At 39.1% G+C, this 23,486-nt stretch overlaps 2 protein-coding genes across 2 annotated transcripts in view; one reads left to right on the forward strand and one right to left on the reverse strand.

Annotated features, from left to right (window-relative positions):
* LOC126162925 (nuclear protein localization protein 4 homolog) overlaps nt 1-23,486 on the forward strand; it is a 301,306-nt gene that overhangs the window by 268,175 nt on the left and 9,645 nt on the right. The window contains exons 9-10 of the mRNA XM_049919743.1: nt 18,028-18,179; nt 20,825-20,963. Of these exons, the coding sequence (XP_049775700.1) occupies nt 18,028-18,179; nt 20,825-20,963 (291 nt within the window). The remainder of the gene's footprint in view (nt 1-18,027; nt 18,180-20,824; nt 20,964-23,486) is intronic.
* LOC126162927 (uncharacterized) lies at nt 14,835-17,907 on the reverse strand. Its single transcript, XM_049919744.1, has 4 exons — nt 17,626-17,907; nt 16,661-16,993; nt 16,387-16,545; nt 14,835-16,304 (listed from the first exon to the last, which is right to left on the reverse strand). Exons 2-4 carry the CDS (start codon nt 16,991-16,993, stop codon nt 14,916-14,918), a joined length of 1,881 nt encoding a protein of 626 aa, XP_049775701.1. The 5' UTR covers nt 17,626-17,907; the 3' UTR covers nt 14,835-14,915.

Raw genomic sequence — 23,486 nt, forward strand, 5'->3', positions numbered from 1 at the left:
GTCATCCCAAAGAAGTTCCAGTTGGTTCGGGTCAGGATTCTGAGCAGGGCAGTCCGTTTCATGAATGTTATTGTCCACAAATAAGTGCCTTCTCACTGTTCCTCTACTGTATGCAGGACACAAAATATTTTCATACCTTTCTGCATTTATCTTTTTCTTAAGCACAATATGAGAACGCAACCTAACCATGAAAAAAACACCCCTATACCATAACACCGCCTCCTCCATGCTTCACTGTTGAAACTACACATGATGATATGTAACATTCTCCAGGTGTTTGCCAAACCCAAACCCTTCCATCAAATTGCCACAAGGTTTATCACTCTAAATCATTCATTTCTAGTCATCCGCTGTTCAGTGGTGACAGTCTTTACACTATCTCAAGCATCACTTAGCACTGACTACAGAAACGTGTGGCTTATGAAGAGCTGCTCAAGCATTATGGCATAATCTTTTTAACTCACAAATGATTCCTTCTGTTGATTTCATGTGACTTCTTACAGCCACCCTCCACAGTGCTCAAGGGTGCCTGTCCATCAGTACATGAGTTCTGCCTGGTCTTGGTTTAGCTGTGGTTGTTCCTTTGTATTTCCACTTCACAGTCGCATCACCAACAATTGACTTGTGCAGCTTCAGAAGTGTTGAAATGTCCCTGATAGATTTGTTACTCAGGTGACACCCAATGGCTAGTCCACATTCAAAGTCACTGAGCTCTCCTGACTGACCTGTTTTGCTGTACTGCTTCTCTACTGACCACACAATACTCCTCGTCTCATTTTATTCATACAGGTGTACGTCTCATGACATCTAGCGGTCAACTCCATACTCCTTAGGAGTGTTTGGATACTTTTGATCAGATAGTGCAATTCTCCCACAGTTAGGTAGAGGTGGGTCATGATCCATAAATCATATTACATCAAATATTCAGTGCTGAGGACGAATGTGTGGAGCACAAATGGAAAAAATTCAAAAGCATCAACCAATATGTCTTAGACAAGTATGTTCCGAGCAAGGCCTTAACATGTGCGAAAGAAAAACCATGATTTAATAGCCCTTGTTAGTGCGACTTAAAGAAATACAGTTTCATCACAGCTTCAAAAGAAGTCAAACCCCAGCTGACAAACGAAAGCTGAACAAAAAAATGAACTTTAGGATAGCAATGAGAGGGTGTATTCAACGAATTTGAAAGTAAAATTTTTCCAACCAATCTGAGTAAAAACCTAAGAGGTTATGGTCTTATGTAAAAGCAGTAAGCAATTCAAAATCCTCTGTTTATTTAATCAGTGACCATACTGGCACTAAAATGGAAGATAACAGATAGCAGGCCGAAACACTAAATTTTGTCTTGCAAAATTTTTTCATTGCTTAAGATGATAACGTGGTCTTTCCTTTCAATGATTGTATGCACTTTGAAATGGCAGCTATTGAAATAACCAATAGCAGAATAGAAAATCAACTGCAATCGCTTAGTTATGGAAAGGCATGAGAATCAGATGAGATACTTATAATATTCTACAGAAATTGTGCAAAAGAACTTACCTGCTTTCTAGCAGCAATCTGTCGTAGATCACTGGAGCAGCAGAAGGTACCTAGCGACTGGAAAAAAGCGCAGGTCATTCCCGTTTTCAAGAAAGGCCATAAGAGAAATGCACCAAATTATAGATCTATGTTGTTTATGTCAGTCTGTTGTTGAATTATGGAATATGTTTTACACTCAAGAATTATGATGTTTTTTAAAAATGAAAATCTCCTCTACAAAAATCAACATTTATTTTGCAAACAGGAATCTTACGAAACTCTGTTCCTCCATGGAATTGATAGTGATGTAGACAATGGTGTTCACATTGATGCCTTGTTCCTTGACTTCAGGAAGGTATTTGACAGAAAAAAATACAAGCTTATTGAGTATCAGACCAGATTTGCGACTGGATTCAAGACTCCCCTGTAGACAGAATGCAACACATCGCTCTTAACAGAACAAAATCGACAGATGTACAAGTTATTTTGGGGGTGCCCTGGGAAGTGTGAAAGGACCATCACTGAATACAATGTATGTAAATGATTTAGTAAAATGTGTCACAAGCTCTTTAAGACCGTTCGCAGATTATGCAGGTGCTATAAAAAAAGTAGCAACACAAGACGACAGTAATGATTTACAGGACGACCTACAGGGGATTGATAAATGGTGCAGGGACTAGCACTTGAGTCTGAACATAAATAAATGTAAGATATCATCGTATGTAGGAAAAGCAATCCACTACTGAACAATTACACAATTTATGTCGAACTGCTGGAAACAGTAACCACCATAATTATCTAATCAATCTGGAACATTTACCAGGTCAGACTGATAGAGAAGATCGATCAAGTCATCAAGGGATCGTTTGGTCAGCAAGACTGTGTTGCAGAGATGCTCAACAAACTTGAGTGGCAGACATTACGAAGAGGCATTGTTCATCGTAGAGAGGTTTACTGTTGAAATTTCAAGAGAGTGCTTTCGGGAACAATCAGACAACATATTACTTCGTGCCACACATATTTCGTGGAAGGACCACAATAAGAAAATTTGAGAAATTGGAGGTAATGTAGAGGCTACTGACAGTCATTCTTCTCATGAGCCATTTCCAAATGGAACAGGGAAGGGTTTGCAAATGGAACAGGGAAGGGGGGCATCAGTTAGTGATACCAGAAGTACGCTTCACTATACACTGTTTGGTGGCTTGCGGAGTATGGTGTAGATGTAAATATTATGAAGGGCAGCTTTCATGAATATGGAATGTGTCAAGTTATACATTAACAGGCAGAAGTAGCCACTCCCGGGTACTTCTGTAAAGTATTCTAACAACAAATTGTAAGTGGTGGAAACAATTATGGGAATTACTTCTATATTTTTTATAAGGGTGATTCAGTTATGTTGTTCATCTTTAATATTTCCAGAACCATTTAAGATATCATAATTTCACCTAGATGAATTGCAAAAAATTTCTCACCAAACAACGTATAATCTGTCACAGCTATATCAATAACAGAGATATCAATATCAAATTTGCTTTTTCAAGTGGGTCTATAGTAATTTCTGCTGTGAGTATTGTATGTCTGAAAGAGACAAATTCAAAAGCATATCACTCTTCAAAATCTGATTTCTAGTTCCGGGACTATTACAATATTTAGAACTTAGGTTTATCTGTTTTGAACATGAAATTAATTTCTGTCTTATGCAGACGTTCATGATTTCATAGTGCAATAGGGAAAATGTCGTTTTGGTTAAGGAGGAAACAGAATGTGGCAGTGCCACAATATTGGTGAAAAAGGGGCTGAGAGGAAATCTTATCTTTCATTCTGTCTGTGACGTGTTGAGTGGTGGTCAGTTTGGAAAAAAAAAATAAATAAATAAATAAATAAATTATCTTTCACAAACCAAGAGAAACTGCGAATAAGAAATGTGAAGAGAACAATGTAGTTATACACAAAAAGATATCCTGACAACAATGAAAATTTAGCAAATTTGCAAAAAAATTATTATTGGTAGGGCACTGGAATACAACACAGAGGATAAATAGCAACTCATAAATGAGAGGAGCAAATGAAATTGATTTTCTGGTTCTGACAGCTGTTACTCATAATCTACATGTTTGCTCCAGAGAAATTACAAGTGCCTCTGGAATAAGTCAGCCCAGCATTTTTCACATTTTACACACAAACAGCTTCCATCCATAGCATTTACCACTTAACCAGCAGATTAACTGGCACGATTACAGAAGACACATGGAGTTGTGTTGCTCGGTTCTGATACAACATTTTTTCTTCAGATTAGTCTCTTTACTGAATGAAGTTACTTTTTACAAATAATGGAAAGCTGAAAGTAAAAAATATGCGTTATTAGACATTGAGGATCCACACTAGCTGAGGTACATCACCATCAGAGGGGGTGGAATGAGAACGTTCGATGTGGGATTATTGGAGACTATGTTATTGGTCCTTATTTCATTGAAGAAACCTTAATGGGTAAAAGAAATGCACAAGTTCTTACCAAAGTGCTACCCCTCTCCTAGAGAAAGATGTGCATGGTACCAGTATGATGGGTGTCCAAGACTACATGCTTGTGGCCAGGAAAGTGCTCAGCCAACTTTTTCCTGTGTGCTGGACAGGACATGAAGGCGTTGTCAGTTCTCCTGAAAGTTCACCAAAATTGATGTCACTGGTCTTTCTTCTGTGGGGTAAATTCAAAGATGAAATTCAAGCACAAATTCCGACAACCCAAAAGGATATAAAATGTTACATCATTGTAGTATGTGGAATGATATTAAAGGAATCTTGTAAATAAATCCTGGAGTTCTTTCACAAGCAACTGTAAATGTGTACTCTAGTAGACTGTGGGCATTTCAAACACTTGATGTAAATGGGATTTTAAGGACATGTTTATGACCACAGTATTTTGTGATTTCTTTTTTATTGGTGTTGCTGATGTAATTTTTCAATGCAGGTATATATCTTGACATTAAACTCGTAACACAAAGCTATTATTTAAAAATCTTCATACCTTAATTCCCTGTTATGCAGGCAGATCCATTCAGTTTTTGATGTGCACCTTTCTTTCAAGTCTCTCAGCGAAACGAGCAGAACTGTTATGGTAGTTAACTAGTGACTCAGCATTAAATACAACATTCTTTGCCTTCCAGTAGGTGTGTTGGTCCAACCATCTGTAGCCAAGTGTGATTGGTATCACATTTAAATTAAACTTTTCTCCCTTATTCCGTTGCAAATAGATCCCCTAGCTGCGTCAATCTGGTGCACCCCATCAGCCTGGTGTGGCAGTTCCGTATAACAGTACAAACTTCTACATATGAAAGTAATTGGTTTCAAGTTCAAAACAGGTAAAGTGTAAGATCTAAATATCGTAATTTCACTGAAACTGTTAATCATATTTTGAGTAGTGAAACACCATTGAATTTGGCTCTTCTAGAACTATGTTACTAATGACAGAAATCATTATAGATCCATTGGAAAAAAATGAAGGTGGTACCAACCCCTCCATAATTATTGTAACTATGAAAAGAGACTATATGTCATTTAGTGAGGACTTTTTCACGATTCATGTGGGTGAAAACAGAATTATGATACCTTAAACGATTAAGTAAATATCTAGGTGAGCACTTCGCAGAATCGCCCAGCATTTGTGGATTAGGATAAAAACAGCTACTTTGAAAATAGAGATTGCTATTCAGCTGATGGTTTTATCTAATACTGCAAACAAAGCATTTGCTTGACTTTACATAGACCACTGTCAGCTTTCTGTATATTGGCAAAGTCATGATCTGTTTAATGCAGACATTAGAATTATGCAGAGCTTACGTCCCTGAGACCAATTACTTTGAAAAATTGTAAGTTGCCAATGAGGTATGACATATTTTACTTGGTTTTTAAATATTTGAGGATTTTGTTTTATGTTACATGTCTACAGGCATCCTATTATAGACTTTTGTGCCATAATATAATTGTGGTCATTAAAATTGCAGCACTGGGAAGTGTAGCAAATGATGAAATTTTGCTTATTGTGCATATACAGAATAGTGGGAAGAATACATGATTAAATTTGTTGGTGATTCAGTGGTAGGCAGAGTGCGAAATTTAGTGCACAGAGCTGCCACCTCAGAAAGCAACAATGATTCTCACCTGGCTGAGCTTCAATTCAAACTGAACTTAGATGACAGATTTGGGTATGTCAATTCCCTGCTGCTTCAAATCCATGTCAATAGTACAACAATTGTAATGGTCAATGATTGGTGGTGTCCCAGTCTCTCAGCAACTGACGATCAAATATTTTTATAGTGGATAACAGATCTTGAGAGTGAGAATGTGGTGGCTAGGAAAAGTGAAAAAGCCTCTCTATCATAATAGTATGATCGGCATGTGGTCTTGCATTATTGTGCTGAAAGACAATGTAATGGAGACTGTGAAGAGAAAACAGCAACTGGCCATAAAACACCATAAATATAATGCCTGCTTTCCAAGTTGTGCAAATGAGAGCCAATGGCACCTCACAGCATTACATCAGGTGCAGGTGCTGTATCCTTACGATGACAACGAATGCTATCGAGCAACATTTGTTTTCCTGAGCCTGCACACTGGGATATGTTCCTTATGATGCTATACGCAGAGCCAAGAATCATCTGAAAAGGCAACTTCAGTGTTGGCATTATGTGCACTACTGTGAGAGTATCTCTGCTGTCGTGTCGAGGGAAGCCATCACAATGCTGACAGCTTGTGATGCTCCAGATGCTGTGCACTGTCCATATGAATACTTGTCTTGCTGCAAACAATTCCATTTCTGTACTCAGCGCATGGGAAGTGGCTGTAGGATCCTCTATGGCCCACCAAACAATAACTCTCTCCTCTGGCAGTAGTTGTACAGGGCAGTTGATATATGGCATTAAGTTGAATGTGGTCCTCCTGAACCCACCAGTTCCATATTTGAATCACATTCATAGTATGCCAACCAACATGAGCATCAATATGGTGGAATGATAAACAGCAGTCTCAATACGCCACAGTCCTAATGCTGTCAGATTCTGATACAAGCTGTACCTGAATCGGAGTAACAAATTGACTGACAGCTCAATGTTTATGGGACAGTTACCATATCAACAACCAATTAGGGCATGAGGTTGTTCACTCCTCCTGTTGTGTGCACCGGTGCAGACGACAGTCGCAGTCTTGTACCATAATTGTTGAGATATATTCTTATATGCTTTGTCTCTCAGTGTGGTATGTTTCTTTTATGAAGTGTGTGAAGTTAACTGTGAAATTGCTTAGGAAAGTGATGAACCTAATTTGATCCTGCAAAGAAAACTCAATACTGTACATTTACGGGGAACTTATGAATGTGTTCAGTACGGAATTGCATAGCTGCTGCTACTGGAGCCATATTGTGCGTGCACGTAATGGCTAACTGATATTATCCATCCCCCTCCTTTACCATGCTCACCTGCTAATCAATTTGTTATTCCGATCTGTTGTTGTTGTGATCTTCAGCTCAAAGACTGGTTTGATGCAGCTCTCCATGCTACTCTATCCTGTGCAAGCCTCATCATCTCCAGGTAAATAACACAACCTACATCCTTCTGAATCTGCTTAGTGTATTCAGCTCTTGGCCTCCCTCTACAATTTTTGCCCTTCACACTTTCCTCCAATACTAAATTGGTGATCCCTTGAAGCCTCGGAACATGTCCTACTAACTGATCCTTTGTTCTAGTCACATTGTGCCACAAATTCCTCTTCTCTGCAGTTTTATTCAGTACGTCCTCATTAGTTACGTGATCTACCCATCTAATCTGCAGCATTCTTTTGTAGCATCACATTTCAAAAGCTTCTATCCTCTTCTTGTCTAAACTATTTATCATCCATGTTTCACTTCCATACATGGCTACACTCCATACAAATACTTTCAGGAGATACTTCTCGATACTTGAATCTATACTGGATGTTAAGAAAATTTCTCTTCTTCAGAAACGCTTTCCTTGCCATCGCCAGTCTACATTTTATACCCTCTCTGCTTCAACAGTCATTAGTTATTTTGCTGCCCAAATAGCAAAACTCATGTACAACTTTAAGTTTATCATTTTGTAATCTCAGTCCCTCTGCTTCACCTGATTTATTTCGACTACATTCCAGTATCCTTGTTTTCCTTCTGTTTATGTTCATCTTATATCCTCCTTTCAAGACACTGTCCGTTCTGGTCAACTGTTCTTCCGAGTCCTTTGCCTTCTCTGACAGAATCACAATGTCATCGGCAAACCTCATGGTTTTTATTTCTTCTCCCTGCATTTTAATTCCTACTCCAATTTTTTCTTTTGTTTCCATTACTGCTTGCTCAGTATACAGATTGAATAACATCGGGGATAGGCTGCAACCCTGTCTCATTCCCTTCTCAACCACTGCTTCCCTATCATGCCACTTGACTCATAACTGCCATCTGCTTTCTGTACAAATTGTAAAGAGCCTTTCACCTCCTGATTTTAAGCCTTGCCACCTTCAGAATTTGAAAGAGAGTATTCCTGCCAACAATGTCAAAAGCTTTCTCTAAGTCTACAAATGCTATAAACATAGGTTTGCCTTTCCCTAACCTACCTTCTAAGATAAGTCATAGGGTCGGTATTGCCTTGCATGTTCTTATATTTCTATAGAATCCAAACTAATCTTCCGTGAGGTCGGCTTCCACCAGTTTTTCCATTCACCAGTAAAGAATTCATTGTAGTATTTAAACCATGGCTTATAACTGATAATTCAGTAATTTTCACACCTGTTAACACCTGCTTTCTTTGAAATTGAATTATTATATTCTTCCTGAAGTCTGAGGGTATTTCACCTGTCCCAAACATCTTGCTCACCAGATGGAAGAGTTTTGTCATGGTTGGCTCTCCCAAGGCTATCAGTAGTTGTAACAGAATGTTGTTTATTCCTGGGGCCGCATTTCAACTTAGGGTTTTCAAGTGCGCTTTCGAATCCTTGACCCAGTATCATATATCGCATCTCATCTTCATCTACATCATCTTCCCTTTCCAAAATATTGCCCTCAAGTACATCAGCCTTCCTTTCTTTGCTTAGGCCTGGTTTTCCATCTGAGCTCTTGATATTCATACAGGTGGTTCTCTTTTCTCCAAAGGTCTCTTCAATTTTCTTGTATACGCAGTATCTATCTTACCCCTAGTGAGATAAGCCTCTACATCCTTACATTTGTCCTCTAGCCATGCCTGCTTAGCCATTTTGCACTTCCTGTCGATCTCATTTTTGAGACGTTTGTATTCCTTTTTGCCCGCTTCATTTACTGCATTTTTATATTTTCTCCTTTCAGCAATTAAATTCAATATTTCTTCTGTTACCCAAGGATTTCTAATAGCCCTCGTCTTTTTACCTACTTGATCCTCTGCTGCCTTCACTACTTCATCCCTCAAAGCTATCCATTCTTCTTCTACTGTATTTCTTTCCCCCATTCCTGTCAATTGTTCCCTTATGCTCTCCCTGAAACTCTGTACAACCTCTGGTTTAGTCAGTTTATCCAGGTCCCATCTCCTTAAATTCCCACCTTTTTGCAATTTCTTCAGTTTTCATCTACAGTTCATAACCAATAGATTGTGGTCAGAGTCCACATCTGCCCCTGGAAATGTCCTACAATTTAAAACCTGGTTCCTAAATCTCTGTCTTACCATTATATAATCAATCTGAAATATTCCGGTGTCTCCAGTTCTCTCCACGTATACAACTTTCTTTCATAATGTATGTTTAGGCATTTCTCTGTCACACACGAGCTTCTCGCAAACAAACAACATCCAAATGTGATTTCTGAATTATAAATGTGCTAATCTTTCCCTATACACAAAATGTAGGTGGCATTACTCCTGTCTACTTTCTGTGCTTGCGCTGAAATTCTAGTTGTTATATATGAAAGGATGTAGTGCACTTGATGCAAATTTGACATTTGTAGCATGTTGTCTTTATAGTGCTACAATTTTAATGGCAATCAGTGTATAAAACTTCATTCTGAACCTTAGATAGAAATTCATAGTCTATGTGGAAATTATTTTAACTCTTTAATGAATGAGCACACTGTAAGGAGACAGGAGTGCGTGCACGTACGTACGTGTGTGTGTGTGTGTGTGTGTGTGTGTGTGTGTGTGCACGCGCGCACATGTTTCTCCTACAGCTTAAGAAAGGAATTCCATTCTGAAAGGTAGCAAGGTAAAGCTCTTTCCCTTTTGTGTGTGTATCTGTCGACGGCATAGCGCTTCTGCCTTTTGGTGAGTCGTCTCTTTTATTTGTTATTCTCAACCAGAACTTTCCGTACATTTTGTAACCCTGTTATTGTATTTGTGAACTGCACGGTCATCATAAATTGAGTCACGTTATTAGCCACAAATACCATAAGGGCTTCTTCATTATGTTCAATTACTAACTTAACAGAATTTTTTTTTTCTGTAAACCGCTGTAGAATAAATACTTTTCTGACTTATCCATCTGGATGTCTAGGAACTAAACACACGTACCTTTGACGTGGCATTCGGCAGGCACAATACATAATGAGACCTAAATGTGTGTGTACAGTAGTCAGTGTTGCAGTCTATTGTTAGATATCTTCTTGATCCTTTTTGATGACACACGGAGCAATCTACCGTCACTTCTTTTACAGTATCTCTTCTTCATTATGTCACTGTTGCTGGACATACAGAGCACCCATCAGTTTGATAGATTACCTTGCTGTACAAAGCAGTTTTCAGCTGTTACCCTGACAGTGAAACACTGTTCAAAAGCATTTGGCAAAGAAAACTGGCTGTCTCCAAGACCCAAGTATTTTTTATATCCATACAAAAGCAGAAAATTAAAATAAATTGCAAGCAGTTCATCTCAGACTGAGGCTTGTTTGCAATATGCTTTATCATCCTAATCATCCTACTGTTACCTTCAGGTTTTGCTTCTCACAACAAAGTTATACTGGCAATATTCTGGACATCAACTGTAGGTCGTGTATTCTAACTCATCACACTTCACCGCGTCGGACACGATGTTCAGGACTTTGTGGGCAACAATATGAACTTGAGTACGCAGGACTCATGTTTGACTCTTGCAGAGCTCACATTTGTTGCCTGTTTATACTTGTTTTCTTTTTCATTGCTATTACACAAATCTCTTTGAAATTACAGAAATTTTCAATTGTCACCTTCACTTTCTGAAGACATTAACTTTTGGTAACTTTTTGCACTGCCTAATTCTTGAAGACAACTGATAGTGAGAAATATTCATGTGCTAATGCAGTAAGAAATTCAAATTTCACACTATACTACTACTTTCTTTTCACGGAATTTTCACTTTCTTTTCTAACAAAACACATTTTTATCTTCATTGTTACTCTTATTTTCATTAATTGCAACACACCTGTTTTGTTGCCATTTCAAGTAATGAAGAACTATGACAGATACAGTGAAAATAAAACACGTATTGCAGATAGTGTAAAGGCTCACTTCTATTCAGTCATGCCAGTATGTAGTTGCTTCATCACGTTTTGTATATACATGTAGAAGTGTAGCTGAAATGAACGTAAGCTAGAACACTCTCTCTCTCTCTCTCTCTCTCTCTCTCTCTCTCTCTCTCTCTTATACACTGTGTTTCCAGGTACTGGATCCGACTGTCAGGTGCTTGTGTGTTTTCTACTTCTGAAAAAGGATTTTGTCCAGAAGTGAGCAGCACTGCATCCTTCCCTTATTGCAGTTTATTATACTGTAGAGTTTATTAAGACCAAATGCGAATGTACAATAACATGAACTGCTTAATTTACCATAATACTCAGAGAAAATAAATATATGTGCATTGTCTGGCATTTTTAGTTCAAGATTTTGAGTATTGAAATTTTTGTATCAGTGAGGTTTTAGAAATACCCATATCTGTTTGCTGACAGTCATTTTCAAATCTGTTCTCAAGAACTCCTAAATGTTATATGATGAGACTTACCAAACAAAAGCGCTGGCAGGTCGATAGACACACAAACAAACATAAACATACACACAAAATTCTAGCTTTCGCAACCAACGGTTGCCTCGCCAGGAAAGAGGGAAGGAGAGGGAAAGACAAAAGGATTTGGGTTTTAAGGGAGAGGGTAAGGAGTCATTCCAATCCCGGGAGCGGAAAGACTTACCTTAGGGGGAAAAAAGGACAGGTATACACTCGCGCGCGCACACACACACGTATCCATCCGCATATACACAGACACAAGCAGACATTTGTAAAGGCCCACGTGGAATGTTTCCTTCTATTTTATATATATATATATATATATATATATATATATATTAAGTAAAGTTTCCCCCTTTGCCTTTTCCAGTTTAGGAAAACTGCTTATAAAAATGAAATTTCCTCAAAATGCAGTTTCACATGTCACTATAAAATCTATATTAGGAAATCCTCAAAAATGCTCAATTTTTGAAAATGTAATTGGATTGAAAAAAATCTTCTTAATCCATCGTGCTTGATGGTATATTTTTTATGTGCCTGATTACATTATATTAGTAATTCCTGTGTGACTGTTCACTTTTCTACTTGTAGTGTAGAGCAATTAAAAATATTTATGTCCACAGCTAAATTTGCAAGGGAAACTAAAATACAAGCATGCTGAGTCATTGTGAGATTTATCAACTGACCCCTCTGTAATTAAGCACAAGTTCCCCCCCCCCCCCCCCCAACACCCAGTATCTCTGTTACCTTTGGAATCATAAAAACTTGTCATCTGTGCAAGTAACAAGCAATGTCATTTTGTGACAACTGGGCAAACCGATGTAACAAAAGTACGTATGAAAATTGCATTTGTGGTTTTTATGTCTTAGAGAGGAGAAAAATGAAATTGCATCTACATATACCTATTGTGTGGGGTCTACTAACACATTGATATTAAAAAGAATACACCATCAGTGATGTACACATTCTGGCAGTAAAAAAGTGTTCTGTATGAAATACAACTTTGTATGAGTTAGTCATCCCGCACTGCCTTTGGAGACAACTTGTAACAACACATTTTCAAATGTGTTATAAATATTAGTTGTTCTCTTAAACTGACACTATATTTGTGTAGCAAAAAAAAAAAGCAATTTTTTCAGTCACTTACATTTTTCTTCCTTTAACATGCTTTTCACACCAGTTACATACAAGTTTAAGTAGAATGTGCCATGATGTTCTGTATTGTTGAAGTGGGAAGGAGAGGAAACAGGAATGTGGGTGGTAACAAATATTTTCAAAAAAAAGTAACAAGCAGTTTTCCCATTATGCTTGTATTTCCATCGAACGGAGCTACACGAGATTTATCACAAAATTTTTAAGGCACTTTCTCAGTGCAACAATGAATGATATCGCAAGATGATCAATGACGTTCCTCATAGGGAGTTTCCTTTAACAATGTAATTGGCACAGTGCTGCCTTTTTCTTGCACAGTTACTTGATATGGCATAGTGTTGCCTTGACATGACAGCTTGGTCTGGAATGTGTTCTTTCCTTCCATGCCTTCATGGCACAGTATGGCACTAAAAGCTCATGCCCACATAGATTTTGCAAAGAATACACACAGAGAAAGAGGAAAAAAAAATAATAATTGAGGAGATGAGCTACATTTAAGTACTACGACAGTGCCAGGAACACGTTCTGTATACTTTGATTTCACTTAGGTACACAGACTTATAATACTTTGTTAATTATATTTTTGGACGTTTAACAAGGATGTTTCTTATGACATTTTAACAATACATATTGTTACCTTCTTTGTTACTCATCTATCTATGAGCTACAAAGTTAACACCACTGTCATAAAACTAGGGAAGCATTCTGCAGCTAAGATTATAAGGCACAAATAAGGATGGTTTTCTGATGGTAATTTTTGGATAATTTTATCCTGACAACCAGTTACCAAAACAAACATCACTTGCATAAATGAAATTCCTGTCACATGTAACTTACGCATTATGCAACCTTCGTGCAGTGACAGACAGCATTGGCATTATTGTGCACAATTTACACTTGATAAATGGTTGTCAACAGTCAACATGGACTTTAAATATAATGTAACTTTTAAACATACAAATATATTTTCTAATTTAACAGAAAACTGACAGGTGGTATCGTATTGCAACACCACAAATTGTAAAAAAGGAGAAAAAATAACTTTTCAATTTGTAGATCTCAGCTTACAAATGTCTCACTATAACTAAAACAAATTGTTGGAGAAAAACTTGAGGATAAAGTTGTTCATCCAATTACAGGGCAATGCTTATCTTTACATCCCCAGAGGACATTCTATACATCTGCAGTTATGCATTCCATCTAAAAGAAACGACGTTGTTACAATTGTTCTGAAATAGAGGTATAATACACACGTAATACGAAATGGATCCATCGTACATTTTCTCTGTTCATCTAAAAAATAAACTAATGCTTACGATAACGATTTCGAAACGACGATTACCAGGCAACGATTAAAAAGATGCACCTGATGTAATATATTCATCTATTCTACATTCGAAATTCAACAGACACCGGTAAAGTGATTGCGGGTGGACGAACAGTTATTCGGCAGAATCACGATTACTGAGAAGGAATGAATGCGAGTACATTTACGCTTCGATAGTTTCGAACTTCCAAAAATCTTCGAAGAATCGGAGGGAAGAATACGACTCAAAAAAGAAATCAAATCAAAAAAAGAAAAGAAAAGCCTTCTTTCAAACGCACGCGCCCACACACACACACACACACACACACACACACACACACACACACACACACTCCCCTATCACTCCCTTTAGTTAGCCGTTAAGTTTTCTACCTATTTAGGCCCTTATAATTCCACACTTGAGATCAACCATACGAAGTCTGAAGAGTCCTTCCCCCTTTCCTTTCAAAGGAAAAAACAGAACAAAAACAAACAACAAAAAAAAACTCTAGTGTATGGCAAACATAAGCAAAGCTTCTATACACAAAAAAGGAAAAGATTCAACAGAAATACTCTTCCCCAAAATAAGAATAGTCTTGCCACTTCTACTTTTTGTACATTCACCTACTGTGGATGTATCTCTAAAGAATAACTAATTCAGCTTTAGATAGCTGAGATTTTTTTCTTTTTTTTTTTAACAACTTGCTGCAAAATGTGTAGCGATTGGATTTTGAGACGTATATATATGTGTGTGTGTGTGTATACATATATATGGATATATTTATATTCGTTCATCACGGATAAAACCCCCCACCCTGCGTCAGCTTTATGTAAACTACACACGTAAGACAGACTACCCCATATATGTTTTTCGATCTTCTTTGCATATAATTGGCAATATGCTTTAGACTCCGGTCAACTCAAAATAGCGTAATATTTGCGAGTATTTTTTTTCTTCTTACAACTTTCCACACTTGGTAATCACGATGGTTTTAGTCGGCTTTCCCGTCTGATCGCCAAATGTGGAAATTTTTTCAACAAGTTCAAGACCTTCAATAACATGCCCAAAGATTCCCGTGAAGCCTCTCATCTCCTGCAAGATGATCCGGAACTGTGATCCAACCATCCCGAGGTTGTCATGACGCTTTTGCGTACGGCGCATTCCCACAGCACCCCGCACAGCTGGGAATTTCGTATCATCAGGCATAAAATAACCGTCCTCAAAAATAGAACGCCCTCCTCTGCCATTGTTGAGCTCAAAATCTCCAGTAATTACAGACTCTCCTTCCCAGCACTGGAAAACAGCACAACCTTTGTAACTCACACCCATTTCCCCTGTACAAAGTACCCCAAAATTTTTCGCCATTTTTGGAGCAGCATCAGGACGAACCTCAATTACAATCCGCCCTTGCGGAGTCCCGTTGACATCAATGTTAAAGTAGTAAAGAGGGTACGGTCCAGTCGGGTTACGAACGTTGAGCGGAACAACGGGTTGTGGCGGTGACTGGACCTGGACAGCTACCACTCCCCCATCCTGAGCATATGGAGGTGGTGGCGGAGGTTGCGCATGTGGGGGAAGAGCAGGTGGTGGTTTCCCTGGCCCGGCCTGCTGGGGCGGAGGTGCAGCTACCATAACGTGTTGCGGAGGAGCTGCAACTAGGTGATGCGGTGGGGGCATGGCAGTAGCATTTGGCGGGTGATGTGGGTGGTACTCAACAGTTCCATTCTGCTGTAAATGGTGCTGTTGCTGCTGCTGCTGTTGTTGTTGCTGCTGCTGCTGTTGCTGCTGCTGTTGTTGTTGCTGCTGCTGCTGTTTTGTTAACACATGGCGAGAGTACAGCTGCGACATACAATAATTAGCAAGGAATAGGATAGGGTTATTCTGAGCAGTTGTGGCATGGTGTGCTTGTGGTGGGAGTCGTCCTGACTGTCCTCCAGCTACAACAGCAGGCGGTTCGCCAGAGTGAATGCCTGCCAAGGCCTGCTTCAGCAACCCAAAATCGAACACAACACCTGAATTCCCAATGAGGTCGTCGAGCTGACATTGTAGGTACATTTCGTGGTACTTGCCCTGCAGTCGTTGCTTCTCGAGTGCAAGCGAGGCGTACAGTGCGTGGGCTGCAGCAGGACCGTCTACAGCAGCTAGGCCTCCTCTTGCCTTTGCTAAAGCTTCACGTGCTTCAGCCACCTCTGGTACATGGCTCCAACCTGACTGTAGATCTGTTTCCACATGTGTCTTCAGCGTTACACATGCTTCCAAAACCTTGAGCAAGAAGTCACGCTGTTGCATTGCCAAACGCTGTATTTCACCCAGCATCTTGCTCATAGCATGAAGTTCATTGTGCACCTACATACAAGAGACCATTTCAGTCACACACATACAAACACCAGTAAAGTCTACTTATTGAGATTTCAAAGAATTACTGTACCTCAGTAACAAGCTGATCCTTCGCTTCAGCCTGTGATTTTATTTGATGGCCAGGATGTTCCTGCTGTGTGGCACACGCGCGACACATAGCAGCACAACATGTGTGGCACCAGAGAGCAAGAGGCATTCCATGAGTGTGACAGTTTTCACTTGGAAGAACCTATATTTTGAAAGACAAAACCCATGAAACCTATGGCTGATGACAACTTACTTGTGCAGCATAATTATGAGAGACATGTTGATTTATGTAAGCTTACTTCATAAAGTCTCCTTACCTTGCGATCCTTGTCTGGGGGCTTGTTGCCACCCACAGCATTACTGCCACTACCAGGTCCAATCTTAAGGGCAGTTAAATTCTTTGTTAGTGTCAAGACTGCACCATATGTCTGCAGAGTATCCGCACCCTGCTCGCCAAGTTCAGTTCGTTTCCAGCAGTGAACACAGTAAACCTCACGCCCCTTCATCAGTGCTGTTTGGATACATTTGAGGCAGAAGTAGTGTTTGCAACTTAGGAACTTCGGGCACAAGTCAGAATCATTAAATTTCTGCTTGCAGAACGTGCATAGCGTCAGTTCCTCGAGTTCTGGCACAGCTCCTGGTTCCATCATCTGCAAGTACAAGTTTTATATCAGAATTGGCAATCAGTTTAAGTAATTGAAAACCGATGACAACCATATTTTCATTTGAACTAAATAATATTTCCATCAAATAGCTGATTTGTTAAATATTGTAACGTATATTAAGCAAAGTTTAGTAATTTTGTGCACAGTGTCACGTAAGTTTTGAATGGTTTAAAAACTTTATCGTGATTCTCATATCGCGAAGTAACTTATATTTTCAACAGTTCAACTAACAAATTTCTTTATTTGGCATAAAGGCATCAAATGCTAAATTTGAATGACAAAAACAACTATTGGTTCTCTGTTGTTATCAGATGGAAAAAGTCTGCAAGTAAGAAGCCAGCAAAATATAGTTGTTTCGATATATTCTGAAAGATATGTAAACCTGTAAACGTTAATTTCATTTACCAGCCACGGAAAATTCAAATCATGGAACGTCGTAAGAGGGTACATAAAAAGACAAGACATTGTTTCTGTGCGTCACTCGTGTAAACACAACATGTCAGTAAGTGCTTTAACTATTATTATCATGTCTTAACGATGTGTAAACCTCAACAGATTTTTAACAATGAAATCAACTAAAGATTCTATTTAAGCTGATGTTTGGTGATGTATCATACCGTGTTTATCGTTTTGCTGCTTCAGCAAAAAACTAGGATCCGTGAGATGGAAAATACGTGAAGTAGCGACCGAGCTACAACGAACAAACGCACTAATCGATGCGTTTTGAGCGACTACGCAATGCTTCCGAAGAACGATAGAGAGGCATTTATAATTTACATTACGAAAAATAGCCGTCACCGGCTTCTATACGTCTCTAACTTCCAACATTATGCCACATCATGATGTTTGCACTGAACCACTTGGCATGGCGGCCGATGTTACTGCTTGAAACGTTCAGCGAATCGTGCGCCATCTATCGACGAATTTCTGTATTATCTTTCCGTTGCCATCTTGCTATTCGAGTTAAAATTGGCGGTTGTTTGAATGTTGTCATTTAACTTAATGTCTATGTTTTACAGGAGAAAGATGGTTATGGTAATGAGGTATCAAGATTGGCTCGTCCTCTTCCGGTCGAATATCTTCTAGTGGATGTGCCAGCGTCCACTCCATTAATTCCTCTGTATACGTTCTACGCCAGTGATACCATACAAGCTTTTCCCGTTGAAAACAGGTGAGTACTAATACTGGAATTTATTCGCTTTGCGTTCAGACATCTTCGTACCTGCAAATTTCAGTACATTGTAAAAAAAAATCATTCATTATCCTATGACACTTTCTTGGTTCAGTCTTGGCAGTATTACTTAAAAATTGTGCGCGTGCTTACACACACATATGAGGAGCTAGTTTCAAATCACGATACGTTCATTCGAATATTGAGTGGTTAGCTTATTACATTCTAACACTAATTGCGTATATACCATAACGTTGATGGACTCGACACGCTTTGAAATCACAACGACCCCTCCTTCAAATGAACTATCAGTTGGCAAATTTAAGTTCGTGAAACCGATTGTTTCTTTTCAATGTAAGGTTAAAACGTACTTGCCCGGCGAATAAATAGAAGACAATTTTCTGGATTGAGATAAGTGTAGGCACAGATTTTGTAGAAGGCGACAGCAACACTGATTTGCGTGTCAATATTCAATAGTCAGATTCTTGAAAGTGTGACCAATATGCCATTAACTTTTGTTGTAAGTACTACACCGGATCTTCATTACACCTGCCGGCAGGTTGTATGAGACTTGTAAATAAGATATATATTTAAAATTTAAGAAAGATTGGAGAACTGTTATCTTCATTCGAATCGTCCATACGTTGAATTTCTCTTTACACCACCATCCATCTCCCCTCCTTTTATCCCCAGGCATCGACTCGTGAGAATATTGAAGATTACACACATTAGCAAGCAGGAGAGACATGCATAACGTTTAGATATGAATGTACGGTTTGTAAACATTGACTGTACTGTGTCAGAAATAAGCATAACAGTGTAACAAATGTGTGTGTGTGTGTTTGTGTATTACATTAGTTGTAGTGATTAAATATAAGAGTTTTGTGAAGATACTCTTCAATATAGGAGTTTTTGCGTAAGCATTTACATCATTTTGAGTAAGAATAGTCATAAAGCCATGATGTACATACATACATGCAGGCTGTCATTAGTGTCATAGTTTTTAACTTTCCTCTCAGTATTCTGTAAGCTTCACAGTCATTATACTTGTACCTGGTAAGATAATATGAAAAAAATCTCCATGGAAGTTTCCACATTTAGCAGTCAGATGTGTTTTTTTTTATGTAAGGGAACATGTAATATTTTAAAGCTAAAAATAAATTGATCTGCTTAAAGTGCACATAAATTCTAAAATTTATTATCAAGCTAGGTGGCAAAATGGTTATACGGGATGTGAATTCTGTAGGACGTTGATTCAAATACCTACCCAGGCATCCTGATTTGAGTTTTGCATGCTGCTTAAGGAAAATGTGTGGATAGTTCCTTTGAAAAAGATGGGACTGATTTCCTTCTGCTATCCAAATTGTTTCTCCTTGCCCCCCACCCCCCACCCCACCCCCTCGCCAAACGACTTCATCGTCGACAGGGCATTAAATCATAATCTATCTTTCAACATTGATTACTTTTTTAAAAGATTATCGAATAAACAAGGAAGCACAAGGTATATCACCAGTGGGATACTTTTTTTTTTTAGACCAATAATGCTTTTTTGAGGATTTTTGAAAATTCCATGATTACCAAAAAGCTCAAGGCAGGGCCCAGAAGGTGACAGCACACACACATATTACCTCTGTTTTAGACATTAAGTTAGCCTAATTATTTGAGCTTCCTGCCTTTCTTTTTGGCAGTTTGCTATTCTGTTGTGGGGGCACCCGCCTGGGTAGCAGAGAGCGCTGATGCGCTGCTTCCTGGACACGGGTAGGAGCGCCGGCCCTAGATCGCAGCCACCCGGCGGATTAACGACGAGGGCCGGTATGCTGGCCAGCCTGGGTGGTTTTCAGGCAGTTTTCCACGTCCTGCTTGGTGAATACCGGGCTAGTCCCCATGTTCCACCTCAGTTACACGGCTCACAGGCATTTGCAAACATTCACTTTCTACCATGAATTACACTAAATGCAGACAGCTAGGGTACTCTAATTCTGTCCTGGGTGGTGGTGGCAGGAAGGCATCTGGCCATCATCTGCAAGTAACACTGCCAAATGCGTACTAACATGGCTGACTCCGCATTGAAGTGGGGTATGAGCGTGTCATAAAAAAAGAACTATTTTTATTTAAAATAAGCCATTTACATTTATTCTGCTGCAGTTGTAAGAGCTTTTTACTATAATAAGGAGAAGTTATGAAAGTTACTAAGACCAATTTGGTCTCTAACGAGTGTAACTTCTCTTGGGTTTGCAAGTCATGATTTTAGAATTTCATATCCACGAACTAAAGTAGACTTATAATTAGAAAACCAGGATGATACAAGTTGTAAGCATTCAGTACCAAAATCAGCCAACTTAACTTCAAGCTCTCGTTGTATAACTTTGTGTAATTATTCACCATGAAATGCATTTAATTGTTGTTGTGATACAACAGCTTTCCTGTGTGCAACAAACGTGTAATCATCTATGTTGTTGTCTTACCAGTGAACTGATGTGAAGAACGCTATCGTCTCTCTCTCTCTCTCTCTCTCTCTCTCTCTCTCTCTCTCTCTCTATATATATATATATATATATATATATATATATATATATATATATATATATATATTAGTGTATATTTACCGAAATCGAGTTTAATTTATTATTGTTTTCCTTCCATAGACTGGTTGATGGTCACATCCAGGATTTCAACACATTAAGCAACTACCTACAACAGTTCTCACCAGATCAGTTTCTAAATGCAGTCTCTGATTTTCACTTCTTGTTGTACATTTCAACAATGGATATGCTGCCAATGAAGGTAATATCTTCCTACAATATTTAGTAAAATCAGGTGTGATTTTTTAATGTAATGTAGCATGTGTGATAGTCAAGTTTTCAAATTAAAAAAGAAATTAATAACTTTATTATTTGAGATATTTTCAAAATGCTTTGCACACACATACAAAAACTCAAAAAGTTTTTTTTAGGCATTCACAAATGTTCGATATGTGCCCCTTTAGTGATTCGGTAGACATCAAGCCGATAATCAAGTTCCTCCCACACTCGGCGCAGCATGTCCCCATCAATGAGTTCGAAAGACCGTTGATGCGAGCTCGCAGTTCTGGCATGTTTCTTGGTAGAGGAGGTTTAAACACTGAATCTTTCACATAACCCCACAGAAAGAAATCGCAAGGGGTTAAGTCGGGAGAGCGTGGAGGCCATGACATGAATTGCTGATCATGATCTCCACCACGACCGATCCATCTGTTTTCCAATCTCCTGCCGAACATCATGATGGAAGTGCGGTGGAGCACCGTCATGTTGAAAGATGAAGTCGGCGCTGTCGGTCTCCAGTTGTGGCATGAGCCAATTTTCCGCGGGCTACACGTGAAACTTGCCCACACACGTTCAACCGTTTCTTCGCTCACTGCAGACCGACCCATTGATTTCCCCTTACAGGGGCATCCAGAAGCTTTAAACTGCGCATACCATCGCCGAATGGAGTTAGCAGTTGGTGGATCTTTGTTGAACTTCTTCCTGAAGTGTCGTTGCACTGTTATGACTGACTGATGTGAGTGCATTTCAAGCATGAAATATGCTTTCTCGGCTCCTGTCGCCATTTTGTCTCACTGCGCTCTCGAGCGCTCTGACGGCAGAAACCTGAAGTGCGGCTTCAACCGAACAAAACTTTATGAGTTTTTCTACGTATCTGTAGTGTGTCGTGACCATATGTCAATGAATGGAGCTACAGTGAATGTATGAAATCCCTTCAATCATTTGTAATAACCCTGTGTGTGTGTGTGTGTGTGTGTGTGTGTGTGTGTGTGTGAAGTTTGGAACTGATTTAGAGTCTGCAGCTTGTGGTCTAGTGGCTAGCGTTGCTGCCTCTGGATCATGGGGTCCCGGGTTCGAACACACACACACACACACACACACACACACACACACACACACACACACACACACACACACACGCGCGCGTATACCCCTCTGCTTGTGTCTGTATATGTGTGGATGGATATGTGTGTGTGTGCGCGAGTGTATACCCGTCCTTTTTTCCCCCTAAGGTAAGTCTTTCCGCTCCCGGGACTGGAATGACTCCTTACCCTCTCCCTTAAAACCCACATCCTTTGGTCTTTCCCTCTCCTTCCCTCTTTCCTGATGAGGCAACAGTTTGTTGCGAAAGCTTGAATTTTGTGTGTATGTTTGTGTTTGTTTGTGTGTCTATCGACCTGCCAGCCCTTTTTTAGATGTATATATACAGCAGTACTTTTCTGTGTGTAATTAGCTGAAGTTCAAAGAACTCTGATAGGCTCTCATGCTAGATTATAAACTGTATGCTGAGGGTTGGCTCTGCTGTAGCTGATAGACATGTTTATACATTTCAGTATAATGGTATATGTCATACGCCCTGGTAACATGTACATTTTAATCTAATCCTAAGTGCCTCCTCCCACCCCCACCCCTCCACCAGGCATTTGGGATTACAAAAGAGCATTACTTCATACAATATAGTTTTGGATCTTATTTGTATTCCACTTTATTCTTCTGCTGTAGGATTCCTATTCAGACTCTAGTCATCCTACTAAGATAATTTAAAGAATGAGCTTTATCTAGAAAACAAGCACACACTTCACAAATAAATGGGATGTTTGTCCTGTCAAAAACTATTATTTCTCCAGCATTGTGCTTCAATTACACGTTTGGAACTGATTTAGAGTCTGCAGCTTGTGGTCTAGTGGCTAGCGTTGCTGCCTCTGGATCATGGGGTCCCGGGTTCGATTCCCTGGCGGGTTGAGGATTTTCTCTGCCCAAGGATTGGGTGTTTGTGTTATCATCATCATTCCTGACAGTGACTAGATTGGACTGTGAAAAAATTGGGACTTTGTACAGGCGCTGATGACTGGACAGTTGAGTGCCCCACAAACCAATCATCATCATCATCATCATCATCACTGTTTTAGAGTCAGAGAAAATATATGTTTTAGTCTGTAGTTTTATTATTATCTTGCCTATACTGGCAACCAATTTCAGTACATAGTACTATCCTCAGGCCGTCGTATGATCAGAAAATTCCTGTATATAGTTAGAATAATAATGCAAGAAAAATATGCAAAATATTTGTTCTCTATAGTAGTAAACATAAGGTTTACAGTGCAGTCTTAAAATATGCAGGTAGGTCCTTACCCCTGGTGTAAAGTTGTCATGCTTGCTTCCAAAGTGGGTGTGTCAAATATTAAAGAGTAAAGGCCAAAGTTGAGTTTCAAACAGATGCAGATTGTGGCCAGCAGTGATAAGAGTGTCCCTTACGTACAGTTTCAGAACATTTGCATAAAATATG

The sequence above is a fragment of the Schistocerca cancellata genome, chromosome 2, assembly GCF_023864275.1.
Source record: "Schistocerca cancellata isolate TAMUIC-IGC-003103 chromosome 2, iqSchCanc2.1, whole genome shotgun sequence".
Lineage (NCBI taxonomy): Eukaryota > Metazoa > Arthropoda > Insecta > Orthoptera > Acrididae > Schistocerca > Schistocerca cancellata.